The sequence below is a fragment of the Cavia porcellus genome, unplaced genomic scaffold, assembly GCF_034190915.1.
Source record: "Cavia porcellus strain 051 isolate PalLab524CR breed Dunkin Hartley unplaced genomic scaffold, mCavPor4.1 scaffold_16, whole genome shotgun sequence".
NCBI classification, from domain to species: Eukaryota; Metazoa; Chordata; class Mammalia; order Rodentia; family Caviidae; genus Cavia; species Cavia porcellus.
Genome location: NW_026947499.1, coordinates 31,008,705 through 31,032,223, shown reverse-complemented (window position 1 = coordinate 31,032,223; position 23,519 = coordinate 31,008,705). Strand labels below are relative to the sequence as shown.

At 35.8% G+C, this 23,519-nt stretch overlaps 1 protein-coding gene across 1 annotated transcript in view; it reads left to right on the top strand.

The window, feature by feature from the left end:
* Nucleotides 1-23,519, top strand: part of Mapk1 (mitogen-activated protein kinase 1) — an 85,555-nt gene that overhangs the window by 21,039 nt on the left and 40,997 nt on the right. The window contains exons 2-3 of the mRNA XM_063226138.1: nucleotides 16,703-16,885; nucleotides 18,878-19,067. Coding sequence (XP_063082208.1) covers nucleotides 16,703-16,885; nucleotides 18,878-19,067 — 373 coding nt within the window. The remainder of the gene's footprint in view (nucleotides 1-16,702; nucleotides 16,886-18,877; nucleotides 19,068-23,519) is intronic.

Genomic DNA, 23,519 nt, shown 5'->3' with positions numbered 1-23,519 from the left:
CCCCTTATATGGTGTAGTAGTTTAGAATGTACACTTTTTTTTTTTTAAACATGGGTTTAGAAGGTTGACTCACCTGGATTTGAATCTTGGTCCTGTTAGCTGCTATTTATGCAATCAAAACTAGTATGTGATCAAGTTAATTAACCCTCCCTCTTTGTTTCTTTGTTCATAAAATAGGGGTTATACTTATATAGAGTTGGGATTATATTTCATAGATATTTAGTAAAGACAATACATAAGGATTTTTCTAATGTTTTTAATACCACTAGTGATTATGGTAATTGGGATTAATGAGATTCTTCTTTTCTTACTCTATTTATGGGCCAGAGATACACAGGGCTGTTTGTGCTACTACCCTTAAATTCTTAGCATTGAAAGAAACTTGACATTCTTAGTCTTTATTTATACCACTTTTAGCTGTTCATATACCTTACTGCTAGCCAACTTTATCTGGCCCATTCTAAAATTCTTGTCCAGTGAAGGTCTATTAAAGAGAAAGGAAATGTAGGGAAATGATCGATAAGAGAGTAGCTCACCTGCTTCATGAAAGCCTTCCTCCTTTTCTTACAACAGATTCAGAACACAGGCATTTACCAAGGTTATTTGTAAATAATACTGCTTTGAACTGGAGAGTTTCTGTTGCAGAGAGTATTTATTTTGAGTTTGTGCTATCCTTACATACTTTAAAGCTTCTTTGTGTTGGATATTTACAATGATGGATGGTCACAATACTAAATCTTAATAGTATAACTTAGGTCTAATAAAATAGACCTTTTTTTAATTCACAAGGAGAGAACTGTTTTGTTTTGTTTTGTTTTGTTTTGTTTTGTTTTGTTTTGTTTTGGTAGTTTTTCATTTAATAATTTGTGTACTTCAGTCCACCAAAAATTTGTGGAACTATTACTGAATGTGTCATCTTTCTATGTATCTGCATACATGTGCATAATTGAGTTGGAGTTTTCCATTCTTTATAAACATACTAAGTTCTTAGTTTGGAAGAAGCCTGAACATAGAATAGTGGAATCTTCTCCTTTTGTTGAGTTCCCCAACACTATTGGATCACGCATATATATACATGACTTAATTAAGAATAAAGGTTTGTTTTTTTTTTTTTTTGCGGTACTGGGGATCGAACTCATGACCTTGTGCTTGCCAGGCACTTATGCCACTGAGCTAAACCTCCAGCCCCAATTAAGACTAAAATTAATACCTCCTACTTTGAAATCTGGTGTTCCTTTCTGATATTACTTCATTTTCAGGGTATCACATGAAAAATGTAACTTTTTGGTTGGGTTTTTTTGTAGGTGTGTTTGGTTGGTTTGGGGTGGTTGGTTGGGTTTTTTTTTTTTGAGACAGGGTCTCACTATGTAGCTTACTTGTTTGCTTGAACTCCGTATGTAGTCCAGACTAGCCTTGATCTTCCTTATTCAGCCTCCTCAGTGCTGTGATTACAGGTGTGCACTACCACACCTGACCACCTTTTTGTTTTTTGAGACAGGATTTTGCTGTGTAGTTCAGGCTTTTGTTAAACTCACTCTGTAGCCCAGGCTACCCTTGAACTCTTGGTGATCCTCCTGCCTCAGTGTCCTGAGTACTGTAATTACAGGCATGTACCACCATTCCCGACTGGAAAAATGTAAAACATTTTTATTTTACTTTATTTATTTACTTATTTTGTGTTTTTGAGACAATGTCTAATCTGTGCAGTTCACATTGTCCTTGAACTCACTTTGTAGTCCAAGTTGGTCAACCTGCAACAGTCCTCCTGCCTCAGCCTTCTGAATGCTAGGATTATAGGTGTGTACCACCATGTCTGGCTGAAATAAATTTTTAAATACGATAAAATCTGACTGTCTGCTACCTTTGTAAAATTATCAACTCCCAGGGTTTCCTCATTTTTTAATCAGGCAGATAGTTACTCAGATATTAAGGAGTTCACCAGTTGGGCCCCAGCTAGTAAACAATCAGATCCAGAGTTGAAACATCCAGAACTGAAACCTCAACTGAGTCTTTAGACTTTGTTTTTTTACTGAAGAGATTCAAAAATGCATATGTAGCCAGCAAAATTGGTGTAAGCTTTAGGGTCTTTGGAGCATCTTTTCTAGAGAGGTTGTATGTGTGGTAATGTTACCAGATTTTAAACTATGATACTTGCAGTACATTCTTAGAACATTGCCTTTTAAGATAATATACAATTTTGAGCAAAGGCAAAGCATTACTACTGTTGTTTTATAACTGAGATAAATTTAGGCTAGCTTTTATTGGTAACCTAATGATTTGCACTTTCTTCAGAAAAAAGAAAATTTTGTACTTTTTATTAGTGAATTATGAGAAAACCAAGTTAAAGGAAGAAATGTATTTTCTTTTAAAGTAGTCATTAGTATTATGTACCTACTTATTTTTGGAATATTACTTTGGATCAGCCTAACTCACTTAGCATCTGATGACAAGTTAATTTTTATCTGTGAAACAAAGTACTGTGGTTTTGTTTTCAGATAATTAAAGTTAACCAAAATGGATAGTGTAGAGAACAGCTTAATAGCCTTTTCTAAAAATAATCCATTCACAGTTGATAGGTAGCATTTTAGTTGCTTAACAACGAATGCAGTGTGTGGTGCTTCTGCATGGTAAGATAGCCAGTTTATTTAGACAAACTTTATTATCCACAAATATTACTGAGCCTCTACTGTAAGATACAGCTACAAAGATAGGGAGCTAGGGTAAAAGGAAAGAAAACCTAGACATAGCAGAAATTTTGCATCAGTGTGTCAGAAATGACTGTTGAAGTTTGGGTATTTGTTGTGATACTGGCCATACTCAGAACCTGCTTGGAACATTTCCCTTGATATTGCCTTCAATATGAGCTTATGAACCGTGAAAGAAAATTCACTTTATGATTGTGTACACAGCTCCATTTTTAAAAATCATCTTTTGAGGTGCAGTAAAATGCATCTTTGGGGATTAGGGATGTAACTCAGTGGTAGAGCACATGTTTAGCCTGTATGATTTTACCCAAAAGGGTAAAATCCATCTTTTCAGTGTGTACAGTTCAGTGGAATCTTGAGAGGTATAGTATATATTTGTGTAATCTCTATGATAATGATTATGCAAAACATTTCATCATCCCCAAAGGCTCTCTTGGTGCCCCCTTAACAATCACTCTGTACCTCATGCAACCATAGTTCAGCTTTCTCTCACTATATACCAGCTTCACCTTTTCCAGCATTTCACAAAAAATGGAAAAGTAGATATACTTTTCAGTATCTAGTTTAGCAGTGTGTTTTTCACATTCCTTCTTACTGTTGCATGTACCAGTAGTGTTTTCCTTTTATTGCTGAAAATGATTTCATGGTATGAATATACCATAATCTTTTTACCCTTTACTTTTTGATGAACAGTTGTTCTTACTTTGCTGTTTTATTACTAAAGCTCTTACCAACATTTATATACAAGTCCATGTGAACATATATTTTGATTTTTCTGAAGTAAATATTTAAGATTAGAGCTGGTAGATTGTATGGAAAGTATATTTAACTTTTTCAGAAACTGCCCAACTGTTTCACATAATGGTTGTACCATTTTGCAATCCCACCTCCAGGATATGAGAATTCCAGCTTTTCTGCATCCTTATCAGCATTTGGTATGATGAGCCTTCTTTATTTTAGCCATGCTAATGAGTACATGGTTTTAATTTACATTTTCCTTATGACTCATCAGTTTTATTATACAGAAGGTATCTTTTTTTTGGCTTATTTTTAATATTGAGTTGTTTGTTATCTTTATACATCAATATAGATGCTAAGTAGAGCATTTCTTGTCTTCTCTTGACCTTCAAACATTATCTGGCTTACTTACCATCTCATTTATGGATGCTTCTCAGCAACCTTCCCTTTTCTGTCTTGCTCTCTCCCCCATCTTGTCTCTCTTATATATTCCAGGGACATTATTACTGCCTTCTAAGATCTAGTTGGATTTTTTAAAATTAAAGTTATTTTACTAATTTAGGAGTGCTGCTGGTTCATAGTGCCCTTGGTTGTGGGGTCCTAGAGTGGATGATAAAAACTGACCTACTTAAAATGCTAGTTGGTGCTTGTTGCTTATTCCAGGCTATTGTTTCCTCTTACCTGTACAAGTACAGTGTTTTCAGTTTCCTCTTTTCAATTCAGTATCTCTCTTCACTAGAGAGGTCATTAGAAAATACAAATTGAGTACTTTTATCTTCAAGCTTAAGGTAAATCTTATATAGTATAACTGCCAAGTACCGCCCATTTCTTTAGCTTCACAGTGAGCCATGTTCTGTGCTTCATACATGCTAGTGACAGTGCCTTCTTATAGGTCCACAGATATTCTACCCTTAGAGTACTTATCTTCTCTTCCATCCCTCCACTTGGCCAATTCAATGTCATTTATATAATGTACTATGTATAATTTTCTGTCGTTTTTGTTTCCCTCATATAAAGTTGCAGTGTCAAGAAGTTTTGTTTTCACTGCTGTATTCACAATGCTTAATACACCGTAGATGATTATTATTTGATAAATAAAATGGATTTTAGCATTTGAATGTTTTTAAAAGCTATTCAGTGATTGTCCTTAAACATCTCAAACTCATATTCCTTTCTCTTGAATACAAACTTCTGTATTAATTTCCTAGTCCTACCATTTCTACTAAATCTATACATTGCCTTTCTAACAAGTATTCCAGTTATTTTTTGTGCCCTATATCCTTAACAGTTGGTGAAACTTGTGACTCCTCAGGTTAATATTTTTGAATGAATAAAATACCATGTACGATTATAAAGGAAATCAGTTATATTGTTATACCAAATTTAAATATTAAGAAAATCTTTTGGGGGTTGTTACCAGAAATCGAACTCAATAGCTCACATTTGCCAGACAAGCACTGTGCTGCTGAGCTATATCCCCAACCCAAGAAAGTAAATTTTATTATATATTTTTCTTTATTAATACCATAAATGGCAAGATCAAGCAGCAGGTATAACAGGTACTATAAGTTCAGTGTAGGAATGAGTTATAAATATTTTGAGAATTATAACTAGTTTTCTTACTGACTTATTACTAGATTCAGCCTCCTTTACTTCTTTACTTGTATTTCTGATTGCATTTTTCACTATGTCAGTAAAATGTAGCTTTCTCATCTTTCTCAATCTGTGTGTTCCCTTTGCATTTTCCTTGGACAGGTTATGAACTCACCCATTTTGAACTGTGCAGTCCTTTATGCAGCCTCCCATGCTTTAGTTCCTGCAGCTTCTTTCTATAGTACTTTTCTCATGGGCTGCCTATTAAAATCTTAACGTGCTTTTCAACTACCACTAAGGTACTGCTAGTAAGGTGCCAGATGCAGCAGTACACACGTCTTATCCCAGCTACTCAGAAGGCTGAGGCAAGCGGATTACAAGTTTGAGACCAATTTAGAAATACACTGTCTCAAGATGAAAAAATAACAAGAATGGGTATGTTGCTGTGTGATAGAGCACCCTGCATTAAGGCCACACATATTAACATACAACAGTACTTGGTTTGTAAATAAATTGTAGCTATTATTGAGAGTTGTTTATAAAACTTTTCTAATATCACTACTACATGGTTCCTAATAAAAAATTTTTATTTATTTATTTTTGTTACCAGGGATTGAACTCACAACCTTGTACTTGTCAGGCAGGTGCTTATGCCACAGAGCTAAATTCTTGGCCCCCTAATAAAAATTTTAAATAATGAACTGATAAAACAATAAGTATGAAGAGAATTCATAAATGAGTACTGGTTAGAATTTTGTTTTTATCTTACTTTGAATATCAGTTTTATAATACACTGAAAAAAATGTTAATAGACATGAACTTTTCTTATCCTTTATACTTTAGTCATCAGAAAAAAAACCCATAAATGTATAAAAATTCTTATAGATCTGATAAATGCGTGTATGTGTGGTGTTAGAGATTGAACCTAGGGCATCTTTCGTGCTAGGCAAGTACTCTACCACTGAGTTATACTCCCAGACCTATCCATAATTTTATTTTATTTTTTTGTCTTTTTGAGACAGGGTCTCTCTATGCAGTTCAGTGAGCTCACTTTGTAGCCTAGGCTGGTCTCGAACTTGCAATGATCCTCCTGCCTCAACCTCCCGTAAGCCACCATGCCCAGCTTCTATCCATAATTTTTTGTAGACCAGGACCTTCAAGTGCCTCAGAATCCTACTGTTGCTTCTTACTCATAGTATGATGTTGAAATAGGAGATGAAGTCTAGGAGTAGGTGGTATGAAAAGTGCTGAACATAAGCCAGTGTGTAGAGATGACTGCTCAATTCCCATGGCATAGACAGCTTTGTACAGGCAGTGTTGGAAATATAGCTAGAGGGGTCAGATTGGCTCACCGCCTCCTGAGGTTGTCTGGTCTCTACAAGCCCTGGTGCTAGTGCTGAGTGTCCTACTTTCAGATCCAATAACAGACTCAAATGTATGTAGAAAAAGCAAGTACATTTAAGGATGATAGAGAAGGGATTAATATTATAAGAAATGCACAGAGTGGACCAGAGATATAGTTTAGTGGTAGAGCATTTACCTAACATTTCCAGGGTCTTGGCTGCAATCCCTAGCATTGCAAATAAGTACTATCAGTGAGAGGAACAGTACCACAAAAGTACAGCTGTACAAGTTAGTAAATAGCAAATTGTTATTTTTGAGGACTTGCTGTGTTGCCCTGGGCAGTGGACTCAAAAACTCTCATCCTCAAGTTACCCTTCTGCCTTACCTTCCCTAGTAGCAAGGACTATAACTACGCATCACAGCACCTAGTCCTGGCAATCAAGGTTTGTTTCTTTTAGATAGTGCAGTAGATATTTTTATATAAATCATTCTTTTTTTAAGGATGCTCAAAGGAACAAAGGAAAATGGAATTATTTATTCACTTTGCAGAGTAGTTAGACTGTAGTAGGTAGTCAGATATCAAATGATTGTGGTATTTAGCTAATAACAGATAAAATTTTCAATGATTTTAGAAATATTTTTATTCAGATTAACTTAATCTTTTCATATTAAAATAGCAAATTATGAAATTACTGTTTCCTTCTGGTTATTACATTAAGCCCTGATTGTTTACATGCTACTTAGTTCATCTGTTTTTAGAAGTAATCATTTTAAAGCATTCCCATATGCCCTACAGCCGGATTTCATCAGTTTTTTTGTTACTCTTTTTTTCTGTTGCAAAGTCACAGCTCATACATCACTATTTAGGCACCTCTAGTCCGTGATAGTTTTTCACTTTTCTTTTCATGACCATAACGATTTGATGGACTGCTAGTCAGGTATTTTGTAGAATCCCCTTCAATATTGGTTTATCTGATATATTTTTTTTTGTTTTAGGTTGGAGTTATGGGTTTGGGGAAGAATATTACAGAGGAATATTGTTACAAGAGGCAAAAGTCATATTGAACATATACAATCTACGTTATTAGTGATGTTAACCTTGTTCACATGGTAGAAATTTCTCTGCTATAAACTTTTTTCCTTTATATTCTTTGAAATAAGTCAGTAAGTCCACCTGGCCTTCAAGGTGTGTGTGGCAGGCTCAGGACTACATTCAAAGTGTCTTTGGTCACTAGGAAACATTTATGGCCTATCTTCATTGTTATTTCAACTATCTTGGAATAGGGAAGAGGAATAAGAAAGGTAAAGCTGAGTTGTTAAATAAGGCCTTGTAACTAGCAACTTGTCCCTTACTGCATTAGGATCTTCTTTGCAAGAGGATTTTTTAAGCACATCTTCCGTTGGAAGGTATCATAAGAATAGTATTTAGCTTCTCCCCTGCAGATCTGGTTACAACTGTTCTGAGGACTTGGAGGAAATTAGAACATATAGTTCTGTCCTCGAGGAATTTTGTTTAATTGGACGAGACCATTTGAACCCAGCTAGGAAATACGAGGTTAGTAAAATAGACTATTTTTTCTGAGTCTTCCTTGGGCCCCCTTTTCAGAGATGTGACCCCTTTCATTCTGAGTTGACTGCATTAAAGTACTTCTTGCTTCCAGGCCACTTAGTAAACCATGTTTCCTGACTTATTCTTTCAACAAATTGCTAAGAGAACTCAATAAAAATGTTGCCATGTGTTATGGCTTGTGTTTAGATATCCTTTCAAAGCCTCCTATAGTCATAGGTGGGCTTTTGAGGAGGTGGCTGGATCTAGAGTGTGTGGTCCTGGAACTGATTCATGGTGCAATGCTAGGTTCAAGGACACTAAGATTAAGGATGTGAATGCTACCTGTCCTAAGCAGCCTGGATAAGATAAAAGGCAGAGAAAGGCAATGTTAAAGTCCCTTGTTGCTTTGCTACTTTTTGCTGCTATAAATTGTTTCTCATCTTCAATGCCTGTTGGCCATGCCACCCCACCTTGGAACCAGCTGATTATGAACTGAACCCTCTACAAACTGAGCTAAATAAACCTTCCCTCCTTTAACTTTGGGTGTCAGGTATTTTGTCTCAGCAGTGAGAAGAGTAACTAAGACACAATGCTTAAACTGTTTAATATCCTTTGGTAAATTCCCAGGATAAAACCATAGCTAACTAAATATGGCTTGACCCTTGCTTACATCTCTAGCTCATCTGCCAGGCCTCTGTGTGTTCTAGGCAGTGTGGATGCTTCATTGCTGTAGGCTCCCACAGGCCTTCACACCTTTGCATGTGCATCTGCTGCCATTGACTTTCCCTTCTCATTCCCCTGGTTTGTCATAGGGAACCTTCTCCTTCATCCCACCTTACCCCCCAACCTTAATTCATTCACTGCCTTTATAATACTCAGTGTCTCTCTGTTGTTCACCTGGGGATATTCTCATCATCCTTTTTGCCTTATTAACTGTTTAAAACAAAACATAAAGCAAAACATAAAAACTATTCTCTTTCTACTCCTTTTCTCCTTCCTTTTCTTATTTAGGCCCACATCCTCATGCAATCAATGAATGCTTTCCATTTCTTACTCTTTGACCTCTCCAGTTTGAAACTTTCCTTTCACTTATGAAACAGCACTCTTTTTCTGGGCCTAATGTATTGTTAAGCATATGGACTTAACAGTTGGACAACACAGGTCTGTTATTACTATTTTCTTACTTTTAACTAGTTATTGTCTTCTTACTGACATTGAGTTATAGCCTCAGACTTCTTTTTCCTGACATTATTTCTCTTCAGCAGTGCTACCTGCTGTGGCTTCTATGATTTTGATCACTTTTTATGGTGTTGGAAAGATAGAAGAATCATCTCTACCTGAATCACCTACAGACTCCCTTAGATCTCTAAATCAGGATATTCAGAGCTGTCCTTGGATTCCAACTCATCTTCATTTTATACTTCCCAGTCCATCCTATCATGTTTGCAAGGCCTGGGAAGAATACAGATGGAGCCCCACCTACCATAAAAATCAAGCCAAGAAACATTAAGTAGGAAGATGTTCTTTCCTGCTGTTGTGATACCTTCTTGGTGACCTGGGAGATCAGGTTCGAGTTACATACTCTGATACTTCTTCCAGCTGTATTGACTGTGCCAGCTGTTCCAGGAAAGCAGGCCTCCAGCACACCATCTTCTTTTTCCAGCTGCCCACACTGCCCTATACTGTGAGCCTCGTTTAGGGCCTGCCTCTTGCACAATGTTCAGTGCATGCTTATGAACAGCTATCTGTTGGCCACTCTTCAGTGCATACACTGGAGGAACATTCTATTCTCAACTAAGGTGGTGAGCATAAGCTTACATAGTTTTCTAGTGGTAAGGAAATCTGGAATGATAGGTGATAACCCTATCAAATCTGGAATCTGGTACAGACAGTCCTGTCATTCCATAACCTGGGGAAGGAAACTGGTAGGGTGAGAGCCAGTGGTTATAATAGATATCCTGGTTGTTTCCTTTTTTTGTGTGTTCCTTCTTGCAATCACTCATCTTTCAGGATTTTTTTCCTCAATAATACTAGGGATCAAACCCAGGACCTTCACACTGAACTATATCCCTACTTTTTTTTTTTTTTTTGAGATGAAGTCTTGTTCAGTCACTAAGTTACCCAGGTTGGACATCAGTTTGTGATCCTCCTGCCTCAGCCTTCCAGAGTGCTGGAATTACAGGCGTGTACCACCATGTCTGGCAGGGTATGGTTTTTATAAGCCTCTTCTCCTTTGAATCTTTCCCTTAATACTTTTATTTTGGAATTAATCTACCCAAATTTTCTTTGTGTTCTGAAGTGCTTTTTAAGAGTTATATTGTGTGTTCCTATATCCTTTTCATTAAATTACAGGTTTCTGAAGTGTAAGATCATTTTTTGTTTTTACCATCAAGACTAACATGAAGGAAGTATACAAGTGTGGCTTGAATTCACCACAGCTCTGGCGTCACTCTCCTGTTGTTGTGGTAACCCTATCAAAACAGGAAATTAAGTTAGTTTAGCATGACTTGTTCATAATTGACTCATGCTGGTTCCCTGTTCTTCCCTAAATGATCGCAAAATATCTGTTAAATAACCTACTCTAGAATTTTGTGGACTTTTACATTTACTAGTCAGTGTGTTTCTAGACTGTTTTCCTACCCACTTAAGACTGGGAATCAGTCATGTATCCAAAGAACCCTGGTCCCTTTGTTGTTTTAAACTACTTATGAGGAATATGTGATACATGGAGTATTGCCTATGTTTAAAGTATAAAATATGATTAATTTTGACACATTGTACAACCTTTAAACAGTTCATTATTTCCAAAAGTTGCCTAGCCTCCATGTATAATACATCCCACACACATACACCTGGTGCCAGACAACCCTACTGGTCTTTCTGTCCTTTATAGATGAATTTGTATTTACATAAATGGAAGTATTTTTCTTTTGATCTGACTTCATTTGGTATAACTGTTTTGAGATTCATCTGTGTTCGTTATATCAGAAGTTCATTCCTTTTTATTATCAAATAGTAGAATCTGTTTTAAGACTTGAAATAACTATTTACACTCAGACTCCATTCTTATTCTACCATTTTCCAAGATCTTAGGATATAACTTATTTAGGACTGGGTACTGTCAATATATTGAACTTTTCAAGAATAAAATATTGTTGGAATCTTTGCATCTTCCTCAGCATGTGGAAGGTACTAACCTAGTTTTAAATAAAACTTCTCTGTCTCTGATCATTCTAATTTTAAAGATTATTTGCTTAGGTGAGAATGAGATTAAATATGTGGTCCTTTCAGAAATTATTTCCTCTTAAAATCTTTTTTGTACTGGTCATTCCAAAATAATTTTTTTTTTAAGGGTTCTTTTTAATTTATTTTTTGTTTTGTTTTTTGTACTGGGAATTAAATTCAGGACCTTGCGCTTGTCAGGCAGGTGCTTATGGCACTGAGCTATATCCCTGGTCTTGTATTTTTTTTTTTAATAGGTTCATATTACTCTTAAGACAGACAGTACATACTATGAAAGATATTGCTTCCTTCTCTATCTCTATACATCCCACTGTTGCCTGGCGTTCTGGCCCTTCTTCTGCAGCCACTCATACTGCTTCCTTGTGTACCCTTTCACAGTTTTTAAAATAGAAATACAGGAAAATATTGACTGAGTGTGGTGGCACACGCCTGTAATCCCTACACTTGAGAGGCTGAGGTAGGTGGATTGCTGTGAGCTCAAGGCCAGCCTGACTGCATAGTGAAACCCTATCTGAGAAAAGACAAGGAAAAAAAAAATATATCGTTAAATATTCTTTGTTTGGAAAAAGATGGCATACTAGCTACTGCTCCATGCCTTGTTTTGTTGTTGGTGGTGGTTTTTTGTTTTTGTTATTGTTGGGTTTTGTTTTATTGAGGCTTAATAGATCCTGATCTTTCCATAGCATTCTGTTTTTCAGCAGCATAGTAGTCTGTTGTATGCATGATCATTTTACTGTTGGAGACTTTTTTTTTAGGTTTAAGCTTTTATTTTGAGATAATTATAGATTGACATATATGGTTTAAGAACTAATATAGAGGGCTGGGGATATAGCTCAGCGGCAGCACCTGCCTCAGCAAGTATGAGATTGTGAGTTTAATTCCCAGTCCAAAAAAAAAAAGAAAAAAAAAACTAATACAGAGATTCCAGTTCCCCTTAGTCATATCATACATAACAATAGTTCAGTACCACAATAGGCAGATTGACACTAATATCGTTCATAATGTTCATATGTCAATAATTTTATAGGCAGATATGTATGTTTATTTCTGTTCAGTTTTAATCGTATACATGTATCATTAATCATTACTTTTTTAAAGCATCTATTCAAATGTCTTAATTTTTTTTCCTTCACTTGTCTGATTTCCTCTTATGGTTTGGATCTTTCATATCTCCTAAGCTCATGTTAAACAAGTTGCTCCCAGCTGATGGCACTATTGAGAGATAGCAGGAACTTTAGAATGTGGGGCCTATAGATCACTGGAGTCAAACTTTTTTTTTTTCTTTTTTTGTCTTTTTCATTTTTATTGGTACCAGGGATCGAACTCATGACCACACACTTGCAAGGCAGGTGCTTATGCCGCTGAGCTAAATCCCCAGCCCCCGGAGTCATACTCTTGAAGAGGATATTGAAGCCCTGGTCCTTCTCTTTCTCTGCTTCTTGGCTGCCATGAAATAACCAGCTTTGCTCTACCATGTGTTCTTTGCTATGATTTTCTGCCTCTTCCTCAGGCCCAAACCAAAAGGACCAAACCATGAACTGAAACCCCTGAAACTATAGGTTAAAAACCTTTCCATTTGTAAGTTGATTTTCTCACGTATTTGGTTACAGTGATAGACATCTAACATGAGCCTTTGTGTGTTTGTTAATTATAGTAAAAACCACATTTATCATTAGCAATTTTCAACTGTATAGTAGTGTTTTACATTATCATGCATCAGATAGAACTTTTTTCATATTGGAAAACCTGGAGCTCTGCCTGTGAAACACAGTTTTCCCATTTCCTCCTCCCCCTGCCTTTGGTGACTACTGTTCTACTTTCTGATTCCATAAGTGTGATAAGTAGATACCACATACAAGTGAAATCACTCATTCTGTCTCTGTCTCTGTCTCTGTCTCTGTCTGTCTGTCTTTCTTTCTGCCTTACTTCATTTAGCATAATGACCCCAAGGGTCATCCAGGTTGTAGAATAAAATAGAATTACCTTGTTTTTGTCTGTTTTCCCACCTTTCTTGGGGCATAATTGACAAATTATAATCATAAGTCTACATTTTGAAGTGATTCCCACAATCAAGCTAGTTAATGTATCAACCCACAGTTATGTTCTTTTCATGTGTGTAGTGAGAACATATAAGTTCTATTCTCCTAGCATATTTCATTTACACAATACAATATTACTATCTGTAATCACCATATAATATACTAAATTTTCAGAACATTAGTCTTGCATAAATGAAATTTTGTATATTTTAACAATGTCCTCCCATCATCCCCTGCCCCCCATTATCTGGCAGCCGCCATTCTGTTCTGCCTGTGTGGTATTTTTGAGATCATGTAATATTTTTCTTCCGGTGCCTGTCATATTTCAGTTAGTATAATGTCCTCCAGAGTCACCCATGTTATCACAAAACGATTCTCTTTTTTAAGGGTAAACAATACTCCATTGTGTCAGTATACCACATTTTCAATTTCATTTTTCTGTCAGTGGACACATAAGTTGTTTCCATGTCTTGTCTGTTTTAAATAATACTTAATTGAACAAGGAAGTATATATATCTTCTGGGAGTGTTTATTTTGTTTCCTTTAAATATATATCTAACAATAGAATTGTTAAGTCATATGGTAGTTATATTTTAAAGTTTTTTAGGTATTTCCCTAGTGTTTTTCTGTAATGGCTGTTTTAATTTACATTTTCACCAACAATATACAACTATATAGAAGGTAGACTCCATGTCCTCACCTATTCTTGTTACCTTTTGACTTTTTGAAAATAACCATTCTAACAAGTATAAGGTGATACCCTGCTGTGTTTCTAATTTTATTAGTAACATTGAACAGTTTTCATATACCTACTGGCCATTTGCTTGTCATCTTTTGAGAAATGTTTACTCTGGTTCTTTGCCCATTTTTTTAATCCAATTATTGTTCTAATGCTATTGAGTTGGTTGAGTTCTATCTGTTTTTGCCTTTGTTGACAGTGCTTTTGGGGTCATACCTAAACCAGTGTCAAAAAGGTTTTCCCCTGTGTTTTCTATCAGCTTTATAGTTTCAGGTTTTATGTTTAAGTCTTTAATGTGCTTTGAGTTGATTTCTTTATATGGTGTGAGATAAGCTTCCAGTTTTATTCTTCTACAAGGGGATATTCTGTTTTCCCAGCATTACTTATTGAAGAGACTGTCCTTTTCCCACTGTGTGTTGTTGGCACCTTTGTTAAAGATGCTTGACTGTAAAAGCATAGATTTATTTTTGGGGCTATATTCTGTTCTGTTAGTCTGTATGTCTGTTTTTTATGCCAGTACCATATTGGTTCTATCCTTCTCCCTAGCTTAAGGTATAATTCACAGATAAAATTTGGATATATTGTCAGTGTAGGTTTGTTTGGTATATGTATATGTTGTGAAGTTATTAAGTCAAGCTAATTAACCTTATCACCTCACATAGTTACCATATTTTCATGTTAAGAACATTAAGAATTAATCTCTTGGCAGTTTTGAGATAATATACATTACTATTAACTGTAATCATTAGGTCATACTGCACATCCAGTACTTACTCATCCTGTCTAACTGGTAACCTCATATGCTTTAACATTTTACCATTTTCCATACTCCCTACTAAAACCATGCTGTAATTACTATAACTTTGTAAAGTATTTTGAATTCAGGTAGATACCTACTTTTCTTTCTTTGGCTCAAAATTCCTTTGTGAGGCAAGCTTAGTGGTGCAAGTCTATAATCCTAGCACTCTGGCAGGCTGAGGCAGGAGGATTGAGAATTGGATCCCAGCCTGAGTAACTTAGTAAGTCCCTGTCTCAAAATTTTAAAAATGAGCTGAAGATGAAGATCAGTGTGAAGGCTCTGGCTTCGCAGTCTCCAGTACCATAAACAAACAAACAATAAATATTTCTTTGATTGTTTAGGATCTTTCATGATTTTATGTGAATTTGGGGATTGTTTTTTAATATTTCTGTGAAAAATACTCTTGGAGTTTCCATAGAGATTACACTGAATCTGTAAAGTGCTTTGAGTCCTATGGTATTTTAATAATATTGTTTTTTAAGTAATTGATGAACACAGGATTGGATGGGGTAAGGTTTGGGTTTTTTTTTTTTTTTTTTTTTTTTTTTGTCTTTTTGAGACAAGGTTTCACTATATAGTTTAGGCTGACCTTGAGCTCGCTTTGTAGCCCAGGCTGTCCTCAAACTCATAGTAATCCTCCTGTTCCAATCTCCCAAGTACTGGGATTATAGATGTGTGCCACCATGCCCACCTGATTATGTGTTCTTTTTTTTTTTTTTTTAATGATTCAGTAACCAAAGAGTTTTTGTTTCTACAAGTATTTATTTCCATTGTTGAATAAGCTTGTTTGCAGTATACATCCTGCCTGCCTAAAGATCTCTGGTTGAGGCCTTAATGTGGCAAACCAAGCAAAATAAGATTTAAGTAATGATAAAATACATTTCATTTGAATGTGTTTGGCGTTGACAAGTAATTTTGAAACAGAATAAGTCAAATTCTCACCTAAGACATAGTCTTTTGATGGAATTAGACAAATGTATCAGTGATTATTAAAATGGACTGATAAATATTATTACAGAGGCACAAACTTAAGAACAAAGTTTTTTTGCAGTTTCATATTATTAGTACTCACCCTGAGGAAACAAGGATGGTCTTACTGCCAGCCATTGTTACTTCATTGTTTTGGTCAGTAGACCAAATGTTGACATTTATTTTAAAAACCTTTTACATATTTTAACAATATTTTCTATAAAGGAAGTATTTCAACAGAATATTGATAATAAAGTTAGAGGTAATCCTGGATTTACATTTAACATGAAATTGAGGGTATAATTTTTAATATTGCTTCTGCTCAGAATCATGTTTTCAGACATTAAAGACAACTTGGAAAAAACTAGGTCCTTTGTTATACAGTACCAATGAAAAGTTTTTTTTGAAGACTACTTGTAGGTTTTATTATGAAACTACCCCAACATCATTGTTCAGTTTCTTGGGAACAAAAAAGAAATAAGTCATGTCATTTTGAAGTAAGAGAAACAAAGTTGATATAAGCAATCAAGGTCTCTTGGGTCTATTTTTGTTGTTGTAAGGATGAAGATGTGGTTGATGGTTTTGAATGTTTCTGCTGAGTCAAAGGAATTTGATACAACAGTAAGCATTTGTTTTGGAGGCAAAAGTGATTGCTTTCACTAAAATGAGATTGTTGTTAAAGACAGTAGGAAAATACTTTTTTGTGTATCTGGCATATACCCATGTTTTGAGTCTGTGAAAAGGAACATCCAACCAGTGAACTGAACTGTCCCTGAAGATCTGCTATTAACTTTGAGGTGTAGTATCTGCTGTCTTCTGTCAACTGCTTCCTCCCTATAGCTTGAGACTTTTTGTGGATTACATACTTGCTAGGTGTTAAACAAGTATTTATATAGAGTTAAAACTTCAATAGTTTGTCAATTTGTATTCTTGCTGAAGTATTCTGTGGGCTATTTTTAATGTCATCCCTCACTTCTTTTTTAGCTCTGCATATGATAACATCAACAAAGTTCGAGTAGCTATTAAGAAAATCAGTCCTTTTGAACACCAGACTTACTGCCAGAGAACGCTGAGGGAGATAAAAATCTTACTGCGCTTCAGACATGAGAATATCATTGGCATCAACGATATTATTCGTGCACCAACCATCGAGCAAATGAAAGATGTGTATCCTTTGTGACAACTAGCTGACTCCACTGCTTATTGATCTTGTTAAATAAATACAACTAGAAATCTCCTAGACTTATCAGAGTAAAGAAAAATGGTATAAAATACATTTAAGGAGAGATTGTAACCTGTTTACTATAACGTATCATTTATATTTTTTTCTTTGATTCATTTTATCAGTTGTCAGTAACTATAGTTTTAGTATTTTATAGGTAAGTCTAGTGTTTTCTCAACAGTTTCAGTAAAGATTTTATGGAATGTCTTGGTCATTTCCATTTTATAGATGGCTCCAGATGATAAAAAAGGAAAGATCAGTCAAGTAAGAGAGAGGGTGCCCTGTATATATCTACCTGTCAAATCAGTATTGTCCTGTTTACTTAATGTATTGCTCCTCTTTAGATCTGAGTTTACTGGTCTTTAAAATGAAGAAACTGGGCCTCATCTTTTAAAACTATCCCAGCTCAGAAAATGTATAAATGACTGTGACCAACATTAGAAATCTGGACAAAGTAGGTCTACAGGATGGTTGCCTGAGTAAAGGATGCATATTAAAGAAGTGTTAAGCATGCTGAAGATCTGCCAGAAGAAAGAGCCTTACACCTCAGACTATTCTACTTTGGTCCCCTCTAGGGATCAGTGGCAGTAGCTCACTGTATCTGGATAGCCCTATCCATTTTAAACAGCCCTATTCATAAAATTATAGTGATATTTTAAGTGAAGTGCCTCCTATTGCTACTTGCTGTTGGTCTTGTTTACCATTTACCATGAAATTAAACCTCTTCCAGATGACAATTCGTTTTTCTTTTTAAGTTCCATGTTCTTGCAGCCAGTTTTCATCTGTCATGAGCCTGTAGAAAATAGACAAGTATTTATGCAGAAATGAATAAAAGAATTGGAAAAACACCACGAGTGAAGTACTACTATAGTGAAGTTAAAAACTACAGGCTTTTGTAAGAACATACCCTAAACTAGGCTCTTAGATACATGGCTCGGCAAGCAAGCAAGCAAGCCCAAAACCCTCTTTAGCATGATATCCTTGGTCTTCTTTATATAGGACATGTGTGGGAGGAGATGATGAAGATTGAACTCTTTGTACTAAATGACATTCCCTACTTTCTCTTTTTATTTTGAGGCTTGGCTTAATTTATGATTCTCCTGCTTTAGCCTTCCAGGGTACTGAGATTACAGATGCATACCACCATGCATAACTAGGATCTTGACAATAAATGAAAAATTAAGAAAATAGACTAGGCGTGATGGCATGTGCCAGTAATCTCAGCACTTGGAAGGCTGAGTGAGGCAGGAGAATTGCTGCCAGTTAGAGGCCAGTCTAGGCTACATAGTGAATTCAAGGCTGGTCTGAACTACATAGCAAGACCCTGTCGCAAAAAAGCACCCCCACAAAAGAAAAAAAAATAGGCTCAGCGTTGGATTCAATAGCAATATTTCTAAATCTTTATTTCCAAAAGTTTTATAGTTGGGTTTGGAGAGATGGGGTTAAGAAGTAAGATGTTGTTGCTGGGCCAAAGAGATAAGAGAATCTGATTCTTGTCGGCTACCACTCTTGAAGGGGATTTGTTGATGATAGGGGTCACTGGAGGTTGAGCTCTTTGTATGTACTAAGTTACATTTCCAGCCCTGTTTTATTTTTTGTTTTGAGACAGGGTCTCACAGAGGTGCCAGGCGTGGCTTAATTTGTGGTTCTCAAAAGCATTTCAAAACTGATGTCTCTGTTTTAGGTTTCAATCAAGGTTCATAACTAGCCACATTAGACAAATACAAAGCAAATTTTTTTCTGCAGGGCCTACAAAATGAGTTAAACTACTTCAGATTCCTCCCAGAAAGGTACAGGTTTTCAGTTCCTGTTTTCCCTTGAAGGCCTCGTGATTTAATGAATCATTTGGGAAGAGGATTGAGAGAGGTTGAATTTTGTTTTAATGCTTTGCTAATAAGTGTGACCATCTGGTGTTTTTCTTTAACCTGTCCAAACAGATACATAGTACAGGATCTAATGGAAACAGATCTTTACAAGCTCTTGAAGACACAACACCTCAGCAACGACCATATCTGCTATTTTCTTTACCAGATTCTCAGAGGGTTAAAATATATCCACTCAGCTAATGTTCTGCACCGTGACCTCAAGCCTTCCAACCTGCTGCTCAATACCACCTGTGATCTCAAGGTCAGCCAGGTTATTTATTCTTAGGATGATACATATTTTAAAAACTGTCATTGACATGTAATTATATTTGTTATTTAAAATTATACTCTGCCCTACCCTTCCCCCAAATAAGATAATACCAGAAATACTTGAAAACCATTCTGTGGTTTTAAAAAAAAGCTAGTCCTCCTTTTCTTTATCTCATCCATTGTCTGCAAAGATAATTACTGTAACAAATTGGTGTATTTCCTTCCAGCATTTTTTATATATCCTTACATATGTGTGTGCTTTTTATATGTACAAATGTGCATTATATATTAAGTTTTAAAATGCTGTTTCATTGGAGTTTTTTTTTCAGTAAGTTTTACACAAGAAACACGCAGAAAACTTAACCTCACTGTCTTTGATAACACCTTCCAAGTAAGAAGGAAAACCTTAAGATCTTTTAGAGTCTTCAGAGTTTTCCTGAAGATGTGCAACATGTATCCGTATTTTAATGAATAGCAGAGCTAAGTAAGAATGGAGATCTGTGTGTTTTCAGTTTAGTAGAGATGTAGATTTGGTCTAATAAAATGCACATAACTTTAAGACCAAAAAAAAAGGAAAGGCTATCCCTTGCTAATAGATCAGAAAACTTACAAAGATGAAAATTTCCCTCAGGTTGATCTCCCTATCAATTCCCTAGCAGTTTTTGTTTGTTTGTTTGTCTAATTGACAGGCTAATTCTAAAATTGATGTGAAAATCAAGAGACCCATCATAGCCAAAGTAGCCTCATAAAAGAACAAAGTTGAAGGATTTACATTTCTGATTTCAAAACTTAGTAAAAAATACAATAGGTAAGGCTGTACTGCTGACATAAGGATAGAGGTGGATTAATGGAAAAGAATTGAAAGTCAGTTAAATAAACACATATGTCTGTCAACTGATTTCTGACAGGAGAAGGGTCAAGACCACTTGGGAAAGAAGTCTCTTCAACAAATAAAACATTTGAATACACACATACAAAAGAATGATATTGGATCTCTCCTTGTACCTGTACAAAAACTAACTCAAAATGGGTCAAAGACTTAAAATTCAAGAACTAAAATTTGTAATACTGTTAGAAAATATAGAAATACCTCTCTCTGATTTTGCATTAAGATTTTTAGATGTGACGCCAAAAGCACAATCAACAACAATAACAGCAAAAAAAGAAAGTAAGTTAGACTCCATCAAGATTTTTGTTTTGCTTTATTTTGGTGGTTTTTTTCTTTTTTCTTTTCTTTTCTTTTCTTTTTTTTTTTTTTTTTTTTTTTTTTTGATACTGGGAATCAAACACAAGACCTCCTACTTGCTAGGCAGGCAGCTAAGATATATCCCTGACCTGTCCATCAGGATTTGAAAGGGAGTTTGACCCCAGGCTGGGCAAGTTAGTGACTTAGTAAGATACTGTTTCAAAATGAAAAGTAAGAAAAAAGACTGGATACAGCTCAGTGCCAAGGCCCAAACAAAAGATATGAAACCTGAGCTACAGAGTAGTATGTAACTGAATATAGACAACTCTGCATTCATGGGTTTAGCACCCACAGGTTCTGCATGCATGTGTCTAACAGTTGCAGATGGAATTAAATACACAGGAGAAAAATGCATCTGTGTGGATATATACTTCTTTCTTTGTCATTATTTCCTACACATTACAATATAACAATACTGCACATGACATTTGCATCATTACTTTTATAAATAATCTAGAGATTAAAGTATATAGGAGGATGACATGTAGTTCGTATTCAAATACTGCGCCACTTTATGTAAGGGATTTAAACATCTGTATTGATATCTTCAGGGTCCTGGATTTAGTCACCCACAGATACTAAGGGATGACTATTGTAAAGAACTCTTCCAACTCAGTGATAAAAAGCACATAGCCAGGCAGGAAGATCACTGTGAGTTTGAGGCTAGCCTGGGCTACAAAGTGAGTTCAAGGCCATCCTGAACTGCACAGTCAAAGTGTCTCAAAAAAAGATAGAAAACAAACAAACAAAAGAAACCAAAACAACCACAACCCAGTGTTAAAATGAATAAAGCATCTGAATAGGCATTTCCCTAAAGATACTTAGATAGACTATAAGAACATGAAAAGAGTTAGGCATGGTGATGCACATCTATAATCCCAGCACTCTGGAGGCTGAGACAGGAGGATCGTTGCGAGTTCAAGACCAGCCTAGCCTACAAAGTGAGTTCACAGCCAACCTGAACTGCTTAGTGATACCCTGTCTCAAAGAGACAGAAAAAAGAACATGAAAACATACTTGACATCATCAGTCAGGAAAATAAAAGCAAATGAAAATTACAGTGGGGTAGCACTTCATACATAATAGGATGGCTGTGATATAAAGTGAAACAAAAAGCATTAGCAAAGATTCTGTTCGTAAGTCTATACCTAAATGAAAACATATTTCTTCATAAAAACTATTCATGCTAAAACAACAACAAACTGTTATTGTTCCCATTACCTATTACAGCCAAAAAGTAGAAAAATTCAAGTGTCCAACTAGTATTAGATAAAACGTGGTAGTTCCATGCAATGAAATACAAAGGAGTTAAGTATACTGATAATGATAAAACTTGGATGAATTATGCAAACATTATGTAACTGAAAGAAGAATCCAGTCATAAAAACAAATATTTAGGGTAGGGGATATGGCTCAGCAGCATAAATGTCTGCGTGGCAAGCACAAGGCCCTGAGTTCGATTCCCAGTACCAAAAAAAATATATATATATATTTTATGATCCCAATTATGAGGTGTCCAGAATATATAAATCTGCAGTCAGGAAATAGGTCAGTGGTTGGTTAGGACTGGTGGAGTTAGGTGAGAAATAGGAAGCAAAAACTAATTCGTTGAAATTTATCTTTGAGCCCATGTAATTCAGCATGCATGTGTTTGTAGAACTTCCTTTGTGTTACGAATTTTTGTTTTTGTTTTTTTGGTTTTGGGAATTGAAATCACAACCTCGTGCCTGCCAAGCAGGCACTTACACCACCGAACTAAACCCCTGGCCCTAAATATTTGAATTAACACAGTCCAAAAACTAATCAGTTAGGAGTGCTGAAGTTTCTAAGTCATTTTGTTTCTTGTACCATGCTCTAGTTACTTACCTTCTTTATATGGAATTGTTCTGAATAGTATTGTTTTTTAAATTTTGTATCCTTGGCAGTTTGCTAATGCTGTATAAACTTGGTTAGTGTTTGATATAAAAGGAGCTTAGATGGTGCACATGCATGTAACATGAACTTTTCACTGATGACCATCAGTGGAGCTGTGAAATCTTTAAGAACTAAATCCTGCAGGTTCTTATTTTTAAAATTGTATCCAATAACTTCTGAGAACCTGCTGGTTCTAATCTTTATAATAAATGTGGAAATATAAATATTAAACATAGTCCCTCTTATACAACCTTGCTATTCTAAAAACTGGTAACTAATAGGAGATTATTAAACCTATTTACTTTGTTGCTGGTAGAAAGAAGTCTGCCAGAATCTGTGTATTAGGGTAAACAAATAGCCCCAGATGATGACGACCCAGGGGTGGTCCCCCTCCTTCTTGTGGTACTGGGGAATTGAACCAGGGGTACTCTACCAGTGAGCTATGTCCCCAGCCCTTTTTATTTATTTACATGCATTTATTTTTAAATTTTGAGACAGTCTTGCTGAATTGCCCAGTATAGGTTCTTTCTTGTACTTTTCCTGCTTCAGCCTCCTTCATTGCTGGGATTACCTTTGTGTGCCACCACAACTGACACAGACCTTCTATAACATGTTCCTGCTGACTTGAACCACTAATAGTACATGCATGACTGTCCTTTGAGGTGGCTGGTACTGATATAAATGAATATAATCATTTTTCTTGGACTGTTTAATAAAATTAATAAAAAGCCACCCAATGAAACAGTCATGCATGTTCCACCAGTAGTTCGACCCACCTGGCAGTATGATACCTGAATTATGGCCCCATTGTGTATGCGTTAAAATGAATGCCGGTAGTCAATACAAAGAAATTATAACATTAGAAAAATGACACTTTTCATCTCCCAACAAAGCAGTTGATTTGTACAGCAGCGTCCTCCTGGGATCCCAGCCACCTGGCTGGGCTGTCCTCACCTCCTTTACCAGATGCCTTTTCACCTCATACGTAGAACATGTCCTAATCTTGAGCTCCCTCTTAACTCTGGTTGCCCGCTTAACTCTGATTGTTTCCCTACCAAGTTGCTGTTGTTCTCTCCACCACACTTAGTGGCTTTCAGACCAGATCTTTTAGGAGAAAAAGATAGGGAAGAACAATTACACATTTGATTTAAAGAAGTAGATATATAGGATGTGGAAGTAGATATATAAGATGTGATTAGAAATACAGTGTATTTAATATTATTACAGTTAAAGTTAATCTACCTCATACTACCTCCCCCTCGTTTCAGACACACTTCTCTTGTT